Raw genomic sequence first — 16218 nt, forward strand, 5'->3', positions numbered from 1 at the left:
ATTAGAAATCGTCTACTTCCTTCGATAAATTACAAAAAGTCGAAATGACAATGTGTCAGGCATTACCAAAACCCATTGCAAATGAATGGTATATAACAAAGAGGTAAACTCTGTTTCAGCTGGTATGGAATGCTTTTTGATTAAACTGAATGCATACCGTGTATCTAAAAAAATGATGCTGAATGGTATGTGTAATGTTGAAATAATAGTATGAAATTCAAAACAGTGTAGCTGTGGCCATTGATTGACCCATCAAAATCATCCATTGACTGGGACAATTTACGTGAACGTTTGTCTGTAACAACCACTGTTCATGACGTACCTACGATAGACATTTAAACTGTGGGGTCAACAAAGGTTTCTTAACGCCTTTAATTATAAAATAATTCGAAAAATTAATCAGGAATAACCTTTGTGTTTTGATTTATATAATTGATATAAATCAAAATATCGTGTTATTTCTGATTAATTTTTCGAATGACTTTATTTAGGTGTTGAGAACCTTTGGTGACCCCATAGTTTAAGTGTCTTTAAAAAGTACATAGTGAGCATTGGTCGTTACATACAAACGTTCACCTAAATTGTCCCAGTCAATGAATGATTTTAATGTGTCAATCAATGGCCACAGCTACACTGTTTTGAATTTCATACTATGTACATTTAAATCTTTTAAAACACAAATTAACATTTCATCTACATAAAGATTCCTACTCATGTTATTTTTGAGAGAGTATTTACAACTACTGTCGACCATCATTACATTTTCATTCTACCAACTTGGCTCTTTGTAAGCATAATCCGTTTTTCTCTAGTAACACATTAGTTTCATAAGATGCTTCATTGAGGATGGAGTATCTCATTTACTTTGTCAACAATGCGCAAAACTCTGAAAAGACGAAACAAAAGATAAATTTATTAGTAGCGTGGGCATTGATGATGCTTTTTATAAATATTAATATACATTGGTTTCAGATATATATTAATTGCAGTATTTTATTATTCTTCTGACTCTTGCATTCACTACCAATCCAATATTTATATAAAGCTCATTACCTTTAAATGCAAGGTTACTGAAACTGTTGCCGAACATATGCTTTTTTTAATTATCAAAAATTATTTGAAAAGTGATAATGTTTTCCCACTGATTGTATACCTGCATAATTGATTTTTCCTGAAGAATTTTTATCTGCTGCTACTATCATTTCTGTGACCTCATCATAAGACAGCCGTTCTCCAAGGTTCATCATGACCTCTCTGAACTCCTGGGATGTAATGTACCCGGTTCGATTTGTGTCAAAAATTCGAAAAGCTTGAATTAAATCTTCTTCTGAATCTATATCCCCCATCTTTTTAGCAATCATCGACAAAAATTCGTCGAAGTCTATTTCCCCATTTCCTGTAATGACAAATGTATTTAGAAGAACTTAAAAATTATAGACATATATAGTATTATATTTCGTTGTTATGAATATATTTCACGTCGCTCACATGTTTTTAAAAAGTAAAGGAAAAAGATTAAAAAGGAATTGAAGTTCATACCAAACATTGAGTTTATTCGATATGCACTTGGTTCATTACACTACATAAAGTGATGAATAGTGATTAAGGAACGTGTTTGCTTAAGTAAAAAATGTTTATAGAGCTTTTTTAAAGTTGAAAATTTAAATTCAATGAGTAAATACTTATGATAATCAAAGGACTAAAGTGACAGCTCAGTTTCACAATATAAATATTAAAAAAAAAGAGAAAAAAAGGTAAATTGAAAGTTTATTCCTTAAATGTAAAATAATTTACAAACCATCCTCATCAACTTCATTGATCATCGCATGTAATTCTTCGTCGGTTGGCTTCTGACCTAACGACCTCATAACTACTCCAAGTTCATTGGTTGACACTGTGCCGTCGCCGTCTTTATCAAATAACTTAAAAGCTTGTCGAAATTCTGTAAGAGACATTGATTTTATTCAAGAATTCAAAAACAACCAAAAGGATAATTGTAATATAGTAAGATAAAATTAGTTTATAATTTAACATTATTTTATTTTCGGAGAAGTGAACAACCTTAAAAAGTGCAAAGAATTAGGGGAAAATAATGTACAGTTAAAAGATCGACCACGTAAATGTGTTGTTGTAGTTTGAATTGATCATTATTGCCTGGTAAAATATTTTCATGGCCGGAATTTGTGCTTTTTTTTTAAATGATAATCTTTAATGTATTATTTCCTACTGTAAGAGATTTATATGTTAGGGTTACAATAATCTTTATACATTTGTTGGCATAACTCGTCTGTTATCAGAAGACTTGCAAGTAATTTGTTTGGAAAATGTCTTTAATTTTATGAAGAAAACGAACTCGGTTCTCTCGTATACAACCATGTAACTTAAAGACTGAAACAAAAAGCCAGATTTCAGTATTATAATTTTCTTTTCGTTCTGTTTGATAAACTACACAATAGATATAGAAAGATGTGGCATGGGTGCCAATGAGACAACTGTCCATCCAAGTCACAATTTATAAAAGTAAACCATTACTGGTAAAGGAACGGTCTTCAGCACTTGGCTAACACGGTACAGCAAGCTTTAACTCATTATAAACTAGACAAACTGCATACATCAATATTATGCCACATAAATTTGAAACAGTAAATAGTGATGTTTAATTAGCATTTGCTTTGATTGTGTTCCGATTGAAACACGAAGTGCATGTCCCCGTAAATCAAAATGATCAGCAATAAATAATTCACTAAACATGTCCGAGTTCAAAAGATTGTCCAAAAGTGCTTAAGTTTAAATAACAACATGTACATGTATTTAAGAATAAGTCGATCATCTTCTCTTTATTTATACCTCATCATACAATTATATGTTACAGTAATTTGTTTACTTTGAAATATTTTGCACGACTTTCAGACAGAAGGGGCTCTAGGATTACATCTCTATTTACTTTTTTTTACAAACAATACACGGAACATGCTTATTGTTACTTTTAAAATCGAATGCATATTTACAACAGTTATGAGAGGTGTTTTCGTTAAAGTCATACACAAGAAGTGGCACTGATATATCATTTTAAATTAAATGATATTTCGTCAAAATTACATAAACCATCCCTCCTACAACAGAATAGGTAGAAAAAACACTTATATATATAACGTTTGCGCTTTTAAAAAACATCAGGACAACCAACCCTATTTCAATAGATTGTGCGTTCATAAAAATGTATTTAGTTTGTCAATACATTCCCACCCTTGCATTATTTACTTTCTAGTATATTTGTCAACATTTGCATAGTATTAATCAAATGTAGTGATTCTAAAGTCAACACGTTGTTTCCATTCATAAAAGTCTTCTAGCCATGCATTGCGGAATTGAAACAATATATGCTCACCTTCTACTTGCACAGGGGTAAGGCCGTATGTCGATGACTATTGAAACAATATATGCTCACCTTCTACTTGCACAGGGGTAAGGCCGTATGTCGATGACTATTGAAACAACATATGCTCACCTTCTACTTGCACAGGGGTAAGGCCGTATGTCGAGGACTATTGAAACAATATATGCTCACCTTCTACTTGTACAGGGGTAAGGCCGTATGTCGAGGACTATTGAAACAATATATGCTCACCTTCTACTTGCACAGGGGTAAGGCCGTATGTCGATGACTATTGAAACAACATATGCTCACCTTCTACTTGCACAGGGGTAAGGCCGTATGTCGAGGACTATTGAAACAATATATGCTCACCTTCTACTTGTACAGGGGTAAGGCCGTATGTCGAGGACTATTGAAACAATATATGCTCACCTTCTACTTGCACAGGGGTAAGGCCGTATGTCGAGGACTACAAAAGACAAAATACAAGATAGGAATATGAAAAACATGTATTCTTAAGCAGAAACTACACGTATGCGAAAGACATAAGCAGAAATTTCAACAATTGTTACACATTATTATTTAAATGATTAGAAAACAATGGTTAAAATAACGGCAAATTGTAATAAAAATATTTTAAAGTCAAATTATCAAACAGGAACGTTCGAACACAGCAAACTGTGATATGAATGAAACAATCTTTCAGATACACAAGCAAAAGCATTTATTTTTTAAACTCAAGGAGGTTTCACAGTATGACATTTAAAGAACATGGATATGGTTGAAACTTTCAAATACAAATTGAATAAAAATCAAAAATGTACTGTTCATGTCAATATTAATATATGTGCATCCATTACAAGAAGCTGAAAACGCACGTGTTTAAATCCGATCCAATACTGAGTATAGAGCATGTAGGTTTCATGAGGATACAAATTTCAAACACATACAGTGTATAAACAGAACAGCCTCATTAATACGTGTGCACCAATTACCAATACATAACACAAAATATGCAATAATTTCAACAAAGCAAACATATTATACAAAACATATATACAATGATTGCAGCAAAGGTTCTCAAAGATGTGAATGGTAACTTCAAGGATAAAAAATATAGAAAGTAAAGTCAGAAGAAGTCACCAGACTGACAGAATATAACATGATGGTAGGGATTCCAGACCCGGTGTAAGCATTGATATAGAAAACATGAATTATTTTACACCAGTTGGTTGGACCAAACCTGTCGCTTTTGTGAAAATCATCCTGGATACTTTGTCTTTTTCTGTTTGAACGTTCATAGAAAATACAATTCAGACAAAATAAATAGATGAAAAATGTAATCTGTGAATAAAATTAACATTGAATAAATTAGTGTTCGTCCGAAACGCTTTTTTTGACAGAAATCGAGCAGACCAGACTTATAGAACACTCGTCAATATGCTATTGCACGTTATTTAGTAGATCACTTGATTATCAGCAGTCATCGGAGGTCATCTCGATGGCTCTTTACATGGCTTTAAATATTTAATATTGTATCAATAACTTAGGTTTAAAAATATGTTTTATTATATATACTAGTATTCATAATCCATCTGTACCAGTACGTTACTAAATAAATAGGATGTGTGTTAGAATCTATACATGACAGACTAATGCTTTCATTCGAACAGTATACACTATACATAGTTATTAATTTAATAATGCTCATGACATTTAATAAGACTACGTATTTATTAGTAATGCAAATCAATGTCACATAGCAAACAAAGTGAAGTGCCAAAACATTAAATGCATTGAATATTTTATTGAATAGAATTAAATTAGAATGGTAATCCTCAACAACAATTCGCAAGTATATATAAACCTAATTTTACTTTGTATAACATTGTAAATAAACTTCGTACATTTAACAATAATGGAAAATATGTGATCAATTGAGTTTTATTGAATTTCAAAAAGGCTTTTTATAACAATACAATAAAGATCAATCTACCGCTTGAAACTATACACACTTAATAAATATATTTATGGAGTTAAGTGTATGTATAAATTGAAAACACAACTATTTATCAAAGTCAAAAACATACATTGTAGGGAGAATTATTCTTAAATGTGAAAAACATTTTTTCAGTAAATTAGAAAAGTGCGCTTACCATTTTCAGGATGTTACGTTTACTTTCGTTCTAAACCCGGATGTTCTTACGGAGCGCCATCTACAGTCGAAAAAAAAACATAATTCAAAGCAGTACTTGAACGCAGTGTGTGTCGCTATTTGTAAGCGGTGTTGACATTTAGTTGTTTTGGGGTATTATTAAAAGATTAAAACAGGAACAAAACTTTATAGATCCGATTTCATGTACTGATAATTACATTCGGATATTTTTTTTGTTCAGCTGTGATACTTAGCATTTAAAGCTAAGTATGGATTGTATTATTCTAGATCACGCTAGCCCACTGAAGTATTACGTTTGTTTTAATATTAATGTTTTAAAACATCAAGGTTATATGTCTTTAAATGGCATATGACGTGAATTTCAATGTATAATTAATTCCACTGTCCGATATCTTTGTGCTCTTGTTAAATTGATAATTGAGTTTTCTCAATATAAGGAGGGCTAGTTTGTAGTCTAAAAATAAACATCGTTAAACACTATACAGCACATGTTTGAATGCTCTAATATTACGTTGCCTGGATATACAAGTAGTGTTCAATAAAAACACACAATTACGCAAGCTAAATGCAAAATCATGTCTATATACAATGATTAACGGACGCCATCACGAGTTGGCTGACTGTTGTGGAATATCTGTGTCACATAGAAGACGAATATGTTCCAATAACAAAAGTTTGGTCCTCTTTTCCTTGCAAGTAAAATCAATAAATGAGACTTTTCGCAAAATTTCCATCACAACCATCAACGTCAGTTCCACAGTTGTCTTTAAAATTTCATTTATGAGATTTAATTGTCCTTTGATACTTTCAGTCTCATTTTTCTGTAAAATTATACTACAAAACTAAATGCCAATCACTAATTATAAAGCAGTTGATAAATTGATACATTGCAAGGTATTAAATAAATGGAAGTGTTTTAAACATAGGCCATCAAAGATTTGCCATATTCGCAATTTTTTCAAAATGATAAAAAAAAAACAAAAAAAAACATGATAAACTTGAGACAATAACTGATGAGTTTCCTTACTTGTGAAGAAAAACTACTTTTAGTCAACCTTTCCATTACTATTGCCATTGAGGTCGTCCGTTCTCCTTAACAGTTTTACGTTTCTATCTTATTCTCTGAAACACCCGCATAAATAATTGCTTCTTAACTAGAATAACTTTATAATAACTGTCATATTATATGCTTCTGATTGGACAAGAATCATAGTCACAAGTTTGATTTGCCATTTGAAAAAAAACACGTACATAGTTTATACTACAGAAACCATGACAGAATTTAACTAAACTTGACCAGCTTTATTTAAGTACTAATGGTTCTCTACAAACTGATCTCATTCGGTAATAACGGATGCAAATTGTGGCTTTTGGGTGCATTCTTAGGTTATGATTAAATAATTTGACGGTAAGCAATACAGGCTCCATAAGTCCTCCAGTCTATCACACTCAATGCACTAGAAAAAATACATGTACACGTAAATATACTAGACAATTATTATACAGCATACAAAAAGCCTACGATTTTGTTACTTGTTTTTCTGCTTTATATCGATCTGAGCTAAGCACTTTTCAACTGATAGATATAGGAAGATGTGGTGTGAGTGCCAATGAGACAACTCTCCATACAAATAACAATTTAAAAAGTAAACCATTATAGGTTAAAGTACGGCCTTCAGCACGGAGCCTTGGCTCACACCGAACAACAAGCTATAAAGGGCCCCAAAATTACTAGTGTAAAACCATTCAAACGGGAAAACCAACGGTCTAATCTATATAAACAAAACGAGAAACGAGAAACACGTATATATTACATAAACAAACGACAACTACTGTACATCAGATTCCTGACTTAGGACAGGTGCAAACATTTGCAGCGGGATTAAACGTTTTAATGGATCCAAACTGATAGTTTATTCATATGCTGTGCTGTTACCTCTGTCCAAGGGTATGGGAGGATTGGGCGCGAACAAACATGTTTAACCCAGCCGCATTAAATAACTATGAGTTTGTCCCAAGTCAAGAGCCTGTAATTCGGTGCTGTTGTTTGTTGCTTTATGTCGTATTTGGTTTCTTTTGATCAGGCCATTGGTTTTCTCGTTTGAATCATTTTGGAGCCTTATCTGACTATGCGGTATGGGATTTGTTAATTGTTGAACACCGTACAATGTATGTTGACCTATAGTTTTAACTTCTGTGTCAGTTGGTCTCTGGGGGAGGTTGTCATATCATTCAGATCAATATGCCTATCGGCTAATAATGTATTATAATGTATATATATATAAAAGTCAAAACAACGTCATCTTAAGAAAATATATATTTATATATTATATCGTTACAAAGCCTCCCACAATGAGAAAACCCAAACCATATGTCATCTATTATAAAAGGTTTTGTATGTTCTTTTTATTATGTTCGTGTTCGACAACTGAGACAGATTAAACAGGGATATCTTCGGTAATTTATTAGTGTATACCCTCACATGTGCATATGTTATTCTGAAGTATTAAATTTGGTAAACGGTCTTGTGTAATATTTTAGTTTATTATCTTCCACTTTAAGTGGAAAGAGTTGCACCTGTAACTGCTGTCTTCTGATACCCTTAAATTACTTGAATGAGTAACTCAGCAAAGTTATGATCTTTCAAAGAGACAATTCTCAAAAGCGCAATTATATATATATTTTGTTAACTATACAGCTCACAGCTGAAGTTAATATACTTTTTGTTGTATTTTCGCCCTTGTACCTGTACCAGCGTCAAATGAAAGGAGCAACATGATTCAACTATCATACACAATCTCGAAATATATCGATTTTTATGCTAATTTAGGGACGACATCAAAAGTTCAATAAAGGATAAAAAACTTAATTCACATAGTTTTTTCACTGAACCCCAATCCCCCTCTTAACTTAATTTGGGAAAAATTGATTGACCCATATAGATATATGTAAAAGTCAATGTCGGATAACCACATCTTGCAGCAGTTCAACCCCCACCCCCAAACTATTTGAATTAAGTTTGTTATCCTTCATTGAACTTTTGATGTCGTCCCTTATCATTTCGATATTATTTATGACAATTCTTTTTTAGATGATTCAGTGATGGTATTAGATTTTTAATATTGAAAATTTAGGTTTATATTTTAGACAAGACAGAGGCAAAACACTTGTAACTGATATCAAGATGGGACCTAACGACTTGAACTACCATATAAACTAATGAGGAGATGTGCTTGTCGATGAGACACCATGTTCTATCCATCAAAGACTATAACGAACTTAAACAGACAAAAAAACATGATAAACACGAAAGCAATCAACAACTAAATAGTATGGCAGACTGCAACTAACGACGACAACTGGATTAAAGGCTCGATTATGTATTCTTACACATTTTTCGAAGTGTAATTCTGAAATTAAACAGAAATACAACAAAATGTCTATATGCCAAATTACGATTTAAAGCATAATCATTAGAGTGGAGAGTTGTCTCAATGTCTATCATAACACATCTTCGTTAGTTTTAGATATACTTAGTCTCAACAATATTTATTTGACGGCATCTACCATAAAACACCGTTCCAAAAGTGTAACAATTTCCATATAAATGTACTACAGTAGTACGGTCAATTTATTTAGCATGCACATACCAAAGTTAACATAATTAACCTTTCAAAATCTAATTTAAACAAGCCATGTTTATACATTTGTTTGTCTTTATGACTATTTTCACTACGGGAATTTTTAGGATGATGGCATTTTTTTTTAATACACTACATTTCATGTAGGCACGTGCACTTGTTTTCAATTGACCTCGTCAAAGTCAGTCAAAGTACTAAACATGCCTTTTAAAGCTGACTATGATGTAAGGGCTTTGCTCATTGTTGAAGGCAAGTAAATCTACCTGTAGTTGTTAATTTCTGTGTCATTTGGTTATTGTAAAGAGTTGTCTCATGGCAATCATACCACGTCTTCTTTTTTATATTGAATCACGTAATCCTACACGTGCTTCATACCATGAATTAGTAACCAGGTTAGAATTCAGAATAATGTCTGATTCACGATCTTAACAAAAACATTTAATATAACAGAACAAAATCATAATTACACAATATTTAACAATAAATAAATACAATGTACAAATATGGATGGCAAATTTTTAGTCGTTGTTCATGGTGAAAGTTGATATCTTTTATTCAAAGTAGAAAATCGTCTAAAAATAGAATCTGTACGAAAGCTTTCAGTATGTCTACCGGAAGACTGTAGTTTATTTGGCATTTCTTTTACTTAGATGTCATCATTCTGACGAATTCTGAAAAAAGAACAAATTGCTATAAATATTGTTCATTCGAAACATCATGCATTTACATTCACCTCTAAACACAAATTATTCAACAAAAATGCGGTAATTCATTTACAAGTGAACCTTATGAAAAATCTTTAGTATATTTAAAGACCTTTTTGATAATTGCAATTTAAGTATATAAATATACTTCTACAGTATTTAACATATATATGTTAATTTCAATATATTGTAATTTATTACAACAAAGCGTAAACATTGAAATCAAATGTTTATCAATAAAAACCTACCTTCGTAGTTGACTTGACCATCTCCGTCCAGATCGGCCTCCCGGATCATTTCATCAACTTCTTCATCGGTGAGTTTTTCCCCAAGGTTTGTCATGACATGTCTGAGTTCGGCTGCACTGATAAAACCATTGCCATCCTTGTCAAACACTTTGAAGGCTTCTCTAAGTTCTTCCTCGGAGTCGGAATCTTTCATCTTCTTTGCCATCATGGTGAGGAACTCTGGGAAATCTATTGTTCCATTTCCTTCATGAGTAGAAAAATAAGAATTAGGTTTGTAAACACCCTTTCAAAACTTTTTGCGTACTATCGAAAACCGAAGCCAGTTTTATTTTTATTTTGAACATACAATATAGAAATAAGAAACTGGGGTATGTTTGCCAATGAAACAACTCCTCACCAGATCTCAAATGACGTAGAAGTTAACAACTATTGGCAATGGGCAAATATTATACCCAGAATTGAAAAAAACAAATATGGTATGCAGGAAAAACAACAACCACTGAATTAAAGGTTTCTGACTCGTGACAGGACCAAACAAAATGTTGCGGGGTGAAATATGGTTGTTGGTGCTAAACCCTAGCTCCTCTAAGATGAGACATAGTTATCAAAGGTACCAGGATTATAATTTAGTTCGCCAGACGCGCGTTTCGTATCTGTGTTTCAGTACAACATAAGAACAAATGATACAAATTGGTTGAAAACAAACTCGTCAGATCGATACAAAGCACTAAAATTAATTCACACACACCACAAAATCATCTCCCGGTCGAAAAAATATGAATTTACAAGATTAATCGTGTTAATTTTATATACAAATATATATCTTACCATCGGCATCGACTTCGTTGATCATGTCCGATAACTCTGCCTCTGTTGGATTTTGTCCGAGAGATCTCATAACAGTTCCAAGTTCTTTTGTGGTAATGGTACCGTCACCATCTTTGTCAAAGAGACTGAAAGCCTCTTTGAACTCTATTAAATAAAAATAAAAACATTAGATTTGTAGTTTTAAAAAAAATATCATGGGAAGTATTCTTTAACTGCGTCTAAAGATCTTCTGCAGAGGTATATTTCTCTTTTGAACAAAACAAGTTGAAATTACCTCAATAGACTAAAAGCACTTATAATAACGAGAATTATCAATTCAATCGTTTAAGTCATTATATATAGCTGTTATAAAATTTACTTATAAAGACGTTCTTATTTTATTATCGCTCTCTTAATTTTTTTTAACAGTTATGTCAATTTCTTATTTACAACATGCTGATGAACTAAATATTTTCTAAACTGTAAATATAGTTGTCATTGTACACTTCAGACACAACTAAAATAATATTGATCGTGAACTTTGTTCATCAATAAAACTATAAATGTCTCGGCTGCACAATATAAATCTACATTCTCTACCTACAAAAGTGTTTCACAACTCTGAAATGTGGCTATGTTTTTTTGATAAAAACTCAGTTTTTTAAACATTTTCAAAAACATTTTCAGGTCCGATTTGGTGACGTTTTTCTACTGAACTCATAAATGTGTATTTGTTTTTGTATTTTCATTACCTGTCATTACTAAGAAATTACTATAAAGAGTAATTTCTATTTAACCATATTGGTTTTTTTTGTTGTTTTTTTAATGTTTTTTTTATTAATTATGATTGACAAAAAATGAACATAAAATAAACGCTTCATGAACTTCAGCCTTTCATATATATTTTTTGTAATTAAATCATTTTCATGTTCTTATACATACCAGCAATTTGTTCTTCTGTAAGTTGATCTGCCTAAAGTAAAAGAATATGATATATAAAATAGCGCATACATATTAAATGTATTATTCAGTTCATCAAAAGTTTAAACCAAAAATTACACAACATAGGGGGATAGTTAGACTTGCTACAATTCCCTTTCTATTATTTCTTTCTTACTTATTTATATGTTTACTGATAAGTGCCAGCCTACTGATTGCCCTTAGAGAAAGCCTTCCTCCTACAGATGTCAGTATAATTGTAATCTCACGACCTAGTTGTAGCAGTAAAATTATCAAAGGGGCAAAATTTAAAAAAAAAGAGGAAAAAACATAATTAGGAAGGGACATGTAGTAAGTCTAGGGGATATTCTAATATTTATAAAAAAAAAAGAAAAGTTGGAGAAGGCAAGGCTCCATAATCACTTAAGCACTTGTCATAAGCAATAGGGAGCATTCTTAAATGCAGTGTTGTATGTTATGACATGAATACTGTTTTTTTGTTCTTTAAAACCAATATTATTGAAAAGCTCACTTAACCCAGCCACACGTTGTAAGTGGCCGTATCAAGCCAGTGGTCTCATCACTCCTTGTCCGGTTGTCTGTTCATGTTTCTGGTGTTGAATTAAGCTTAATATTTATTGGGTTGATTTTTAGTAATTTGTATTTGTATTCAGATATCGCAGATCAAATTTATTCGTTCATTGTTTAATCATACGTTTTTTGATTGAGTTAAGTCTGCCAATTGATATTTTATCGTATGTTTTTCTTTGTTATGATGTTATGCTATTGTTTCAGAAAAAGGGAGAAGGTTTGGATCCATTAAAACGTTTAATCCCGCTGCAAATGTTTGCACCTGTCCTAAGTCAGGAATCTGATGTACAGTAGTTGTCGTTTGTTTATGTAATATATACGTGTTTCTCGTTTCTCGTTTTGTTTATATAGATTAGACCGTTGGTTTTCCCGTTTGAATGGTTTTACACTAGTAATTTTGGGGCCCTTTATAGCTTGTTGTTCGGTGTGAGCTAAGGCTCCGTGTTGAAGGCCGTACTTTAACCTATAATGGTTTACTTTTCAAATTGTTATTTGTATGGAGAGTTGTCTCATTGGCACTCACACCACATCTTCCTATATCTATGTGTTACTGTTTCTGACATTGATTTCTAATTGTTCATATGAAAAACAAAGTCTAATAAAATGACTAGTGGTTCCTTTTAGATATAACCCTTGATCAACCCTCATATTCTGTTTTTGATCATTGTAAATGTGTCGAACGAAATAAATGAGTTTTTAACTGATAAAGACTTTGTATACATTTTATATTACATTTACATGTTTTTGATTAATATTTATTTGTTTAATGTCGCCTTGATTTTGATAAGGTTACATAATTGTACGGATATTTTATGATTTCTCATGACAACTTTTATTATCAAAAATTCTTACCCACTAAGAAAGAATTATGACTCACTAATAAATATTTATTTTATACCAGTTTTCTGATGTGGTAACCATGGCATTATAGGCCTCTGTCGTCTAGTCTAAAGTTCAGAAACAATTTTTATCAACACTTAAAGAAAACTTTTATACTGTTCATATAAAGCTTCTGTTTTCGTTATTATAGGTTTTTATTATCATGTTAATTACGATTAAAACAAATATTTATTCAAGTTTTTAAGTTTTAAAGTTAATGTAATAATAATAGTTAGTAGAGTGGTGCAAGGGTTTAAACATGGAAGTATTATATTTCATTTACTTCCAAGGTTTAAAGAATACTAGAATGGACGAAATCTCTGATTCTGACATTGTATTCGAATAAATATATAAAATGTTCACGAGTTCGTTTAAGAATGTTAATTACACTTTCTAATAAATTGCCTTCGCATAACTTTTTAGTGTTGATTTTATAACGGTCAGAGAAATAATTTTGAAAGATGCATCCCCATTTAGGAGTATATCCCCCATTAGAGGTGTTGACTTGACTTTTGAAGTTCCTTATTACTAGTATGTAAAATAAACTTTTCAAACCAAGCCTTCAGATGAGTTAACATGGTATTTAAGCACATAATTACTAATTCAAACAATATGGTAGTGGATTAAAACACTTATGACAACATAAGAAGTACATTAGTTTCTCTTGCGCTTAAAATCCCCCATGGAGATTTTGAAAAGTTGGCAGGTATGAAGATGTGTTGGCTATAATTTATTTCGACATTTTGATTAAAAGAAATAGATACGTATAATCTTGTGATTAACGTATCAATGAAACGCTTGTCAATCCAATAAATCAACGAGTGTTTTCTGTATTGGTTTGATCATAGATTAATGAGAGAAATTGACTATTTTAATAGTTTGGATGATTGGGAAATTTAGTTTAAACATATTTATTTATATTGGATTGGGAACCAGTTATTGCAAATTATAATATTAATCCCTTTCCATTTTGCGGGTGCGATTGCTGCCTTGTAGCGGCATTAGCCTCCTCTTTTTCGATATCTACAAGGGTTTCTTTTACGTACAAGAGATGTGGCTCTCTCTTAACACGGGACAGCCATTTATCGCTTCTTTCCGACAGACTACCATCGTTTCTCAAGACCATACTCGCAAGTGGTGTCAAGAGAGAGCCGAAAATTGGAAATGTGATTTTTCGAAGGTCAAGGAAGTGTATTTTTAAATATACAATTCCTTCAACACATCAACACGAAAAGTAATTAGCTACATAACTCCTATTTACACGTTTTTGATGATCTTCAAAACTCTCAGAACAAAAACGTATACGCTTTTAAATCAGTTAAGTTTTATGTTTAAGACACATGTTTTGCACTGTTTGTTCTTTAAAAAAAATGAAATATCTTTTAGATGTATTTAGTTTTGATATATTATTGAAAAGTAAATGCCTATACATTGATTGAAACGAAAATTATTTAAAAAAAAAAATGTCTTTAACAAAACTATTTGAAAGTTTACACCTACCATTTTGGTGACGTTCTGACTGATTGGTGGCTAACAGCGAAGTGGACATAAATCTCTGGTTTTCACCTGTAGATTAAATAAATCCAGTATTACCATCAAACGGATTCCAAATTAATAGAGGTACCTTAAAGGATAACATTTTCATGACAGCGTTAGGAAAAGAGGATTACAAAATTTAAAATACTTAACTACAACACATTATATAATTTAAATATAAAAATGGTAATTGTATTGTAACATAATACAATACTTTATAAAAATAGGCATACAGATGATTAAACGTGGATTAGAAAAATTAAAACCACCAAATCCGTATAGGTAACAATCAAATATATTATACATTGTCTTACCTGTTTCGACATGCTGGTGAAAGTATCGAAACTATTATATAACTATATTATATTGATATTGATTTTTTATCAATATAATCGCACATGACAATAATATCTACTCTGATTTGTGATAAACTAATAAGCAATACAAATGATTAAAAATATATGACAGGTTTAAATAATATATATTTTCCAAAATCAATTCGAGTTAATATGTATATTTACATGTAACTGAAAATTATTGTCATGAAGAAGTATAAAAAGAAATTTCTGAACATAATTTTTCTCTGGTTAATGCATATGTTTAACAGATTATTATATACTAAATACATATAGAGTATGTAATAAACTAGCAGTTATTAAATAAGTCTTACAGCCGATTTCATTGAGTGTGTAGCCAAAGACAACATTTTTGGTTAGCTTGCTTGCTAGCTGAACCGTGAAGTCATTATTAGGTTAGGTAAACTACCCTCCCTTAACAATAGACTAGTCCGACAGATAACGAATCTACTAGGACTAGGCTTCTTCGAAAGGAAGGTAGTATACCTTACCTATCAATGACTTCATGGTTCAGCTAGCAATCAAGCTAATGAAAGATATTTCCCTTTAGATACACACTCAATGAAATCAACTGTAATTATCTTAAGACACCCTGTTCTTACCGATATTAAGCGTATCCTCTTGATAGTACAAATGTAACAGCTTTAGACTAATACATTATTTATCATTCAATTAGTAAAAAAAGTGTCTTTACTTATTCGCTAAATCAGAAAAAAACACACAATTGTATGCTGTTATATGTCTTAAGATTTTTCACAGTAGATGAACCTATGGAAAAAAAATAGTCAGTAAATTTTAATTATAATTACACCTTATGTGAGAATCCGGGGTTTTGATTGGTTAATAGCCAGTGTATTTTTCACCAATTTACTGTTATCAAATGAATATCGTTCATTAAAGTCAACAAATATATGCATCACTGAAAAGCCAATTATTGTTAAAATGCGTATATGGTGCAGAAAAAT

General features: G+C 31.5%; 2 protein-coding genes and 1 long non-coding RNA gene across 3 annotated transcripts; 1 reads left to right on the forward strand and 2 right to left on the reverse strand.

Moving 5' to 3' along the window:
* Nucleotides 1-653: 653 nt before the first annotated feature.
* Nucleotides 654-5657, reverse strand: LOC139517170 (calmodulin-like). The gene is made up of 5 exons (XM_071307891.1): nucleotides 5533-5657; nucleotides 3809-3845; nucleotides 1799-1942; nucleotides 1154-1396; nucleotides 654-886 (listed from the first exon to the last, which is right to left on the reverse strand). The coding sequence occupies exons 1-5, from the start codon at nucleotides 5533-5535 to the stop codon at nucleotides 861-863; spliced, it is 453 nt and encodes a 150-aa protein (XP_071163992.1). The 5' UTR covers nucleotides 5536-5657; the 3' UTR covers nucleotides 654-860.
* Nucleotides 5015-8836, forward strand: LOC139517173 (uncharacterized). The gene is made up of 2 exons (XR_011663100.1): nucleotides 5015-5231; nucleotides 8700-8836. It is a non-coding gene; the product is annotated as an uncharacterized lncRNA (long non-coding RNA).
* Nucleotides 8837-9609: 773 nt separating this feature from the next.
* On the reverse strand, nucleotides 9610-14990 carry LOC139517171 (calmodulin-like). The gene is made up of 5 exons (XM_071307892.1): nucleotides 14862-14990; nucleotides 11895-11925; nucleotides 10974-11117; nucleotides 10146-10388; nucleotides 9610-9864 (listed from the first exon to the last, which is right to left on the reverse strand). The coding sequence occupies exons 1-5, from the start codon at nucleotides 14862-14864 to the stop codon at nucleotides 9836-9838; spliced, it is 450 nt and encodes a 149-aa protein (XP_071163993.1). The 5' UTR covers nucleotides 14865-14990; the 3' UTR covers nucleotides 9610-9835.
* Nucleotides 14991-16218: the final 1228 nt, after the last annotated feature.

Source organism: Mytilus edulis, chromosome 3, assembly GCF_963676685.1.
Source record: "Mytilus edulis chromosome 3, xbMytEdul2.2, whole genome shotgun sequence".
Classification (NCBI taxonomy): Eukaryota; Metazoa; Mollusca; class Bivalvia; order Mytilida; family Mytilidae; genus Mytilus; species Mytilus edulis.

Excerpts from the sequence above, each read along its gene's own strand:
- LOC139517171 (XM_071307892.1), bottom strand. Across the intron at positions 10,389-10,973 it reads CAACGAAGTCGATGCCGATG|GAAATGGAACAATAGATTTC; the intron begins GTAAGATATATA and ends CTACTCATGAAG. Across the intron at positions 9,865-10,145 it reads TGGTCAAGTCAACTACGAAG|AATTCGTCAGAATGATGACA; the intron begins GTAGGTTTTTAT and ends TTCTTTTTTCAG.
- LOC139517170 (XM_071307891.1), bottom strand. Across the intron at positions 1,397-1,798 it reads CAATGAAGTTGATGAGGATG|GAAATGGGGAAATAGACTTC; the intron begins GTTTGTAAATTA and ends TTGTCATTACAG. Across the intron at positions 887-1,153 it reads AGGAAAAATCAATTATGCAG|AGTTTTGCGCATTGTTGACA; the intron begins GTATACAATCAG and ends TCGTCTTTTCAG.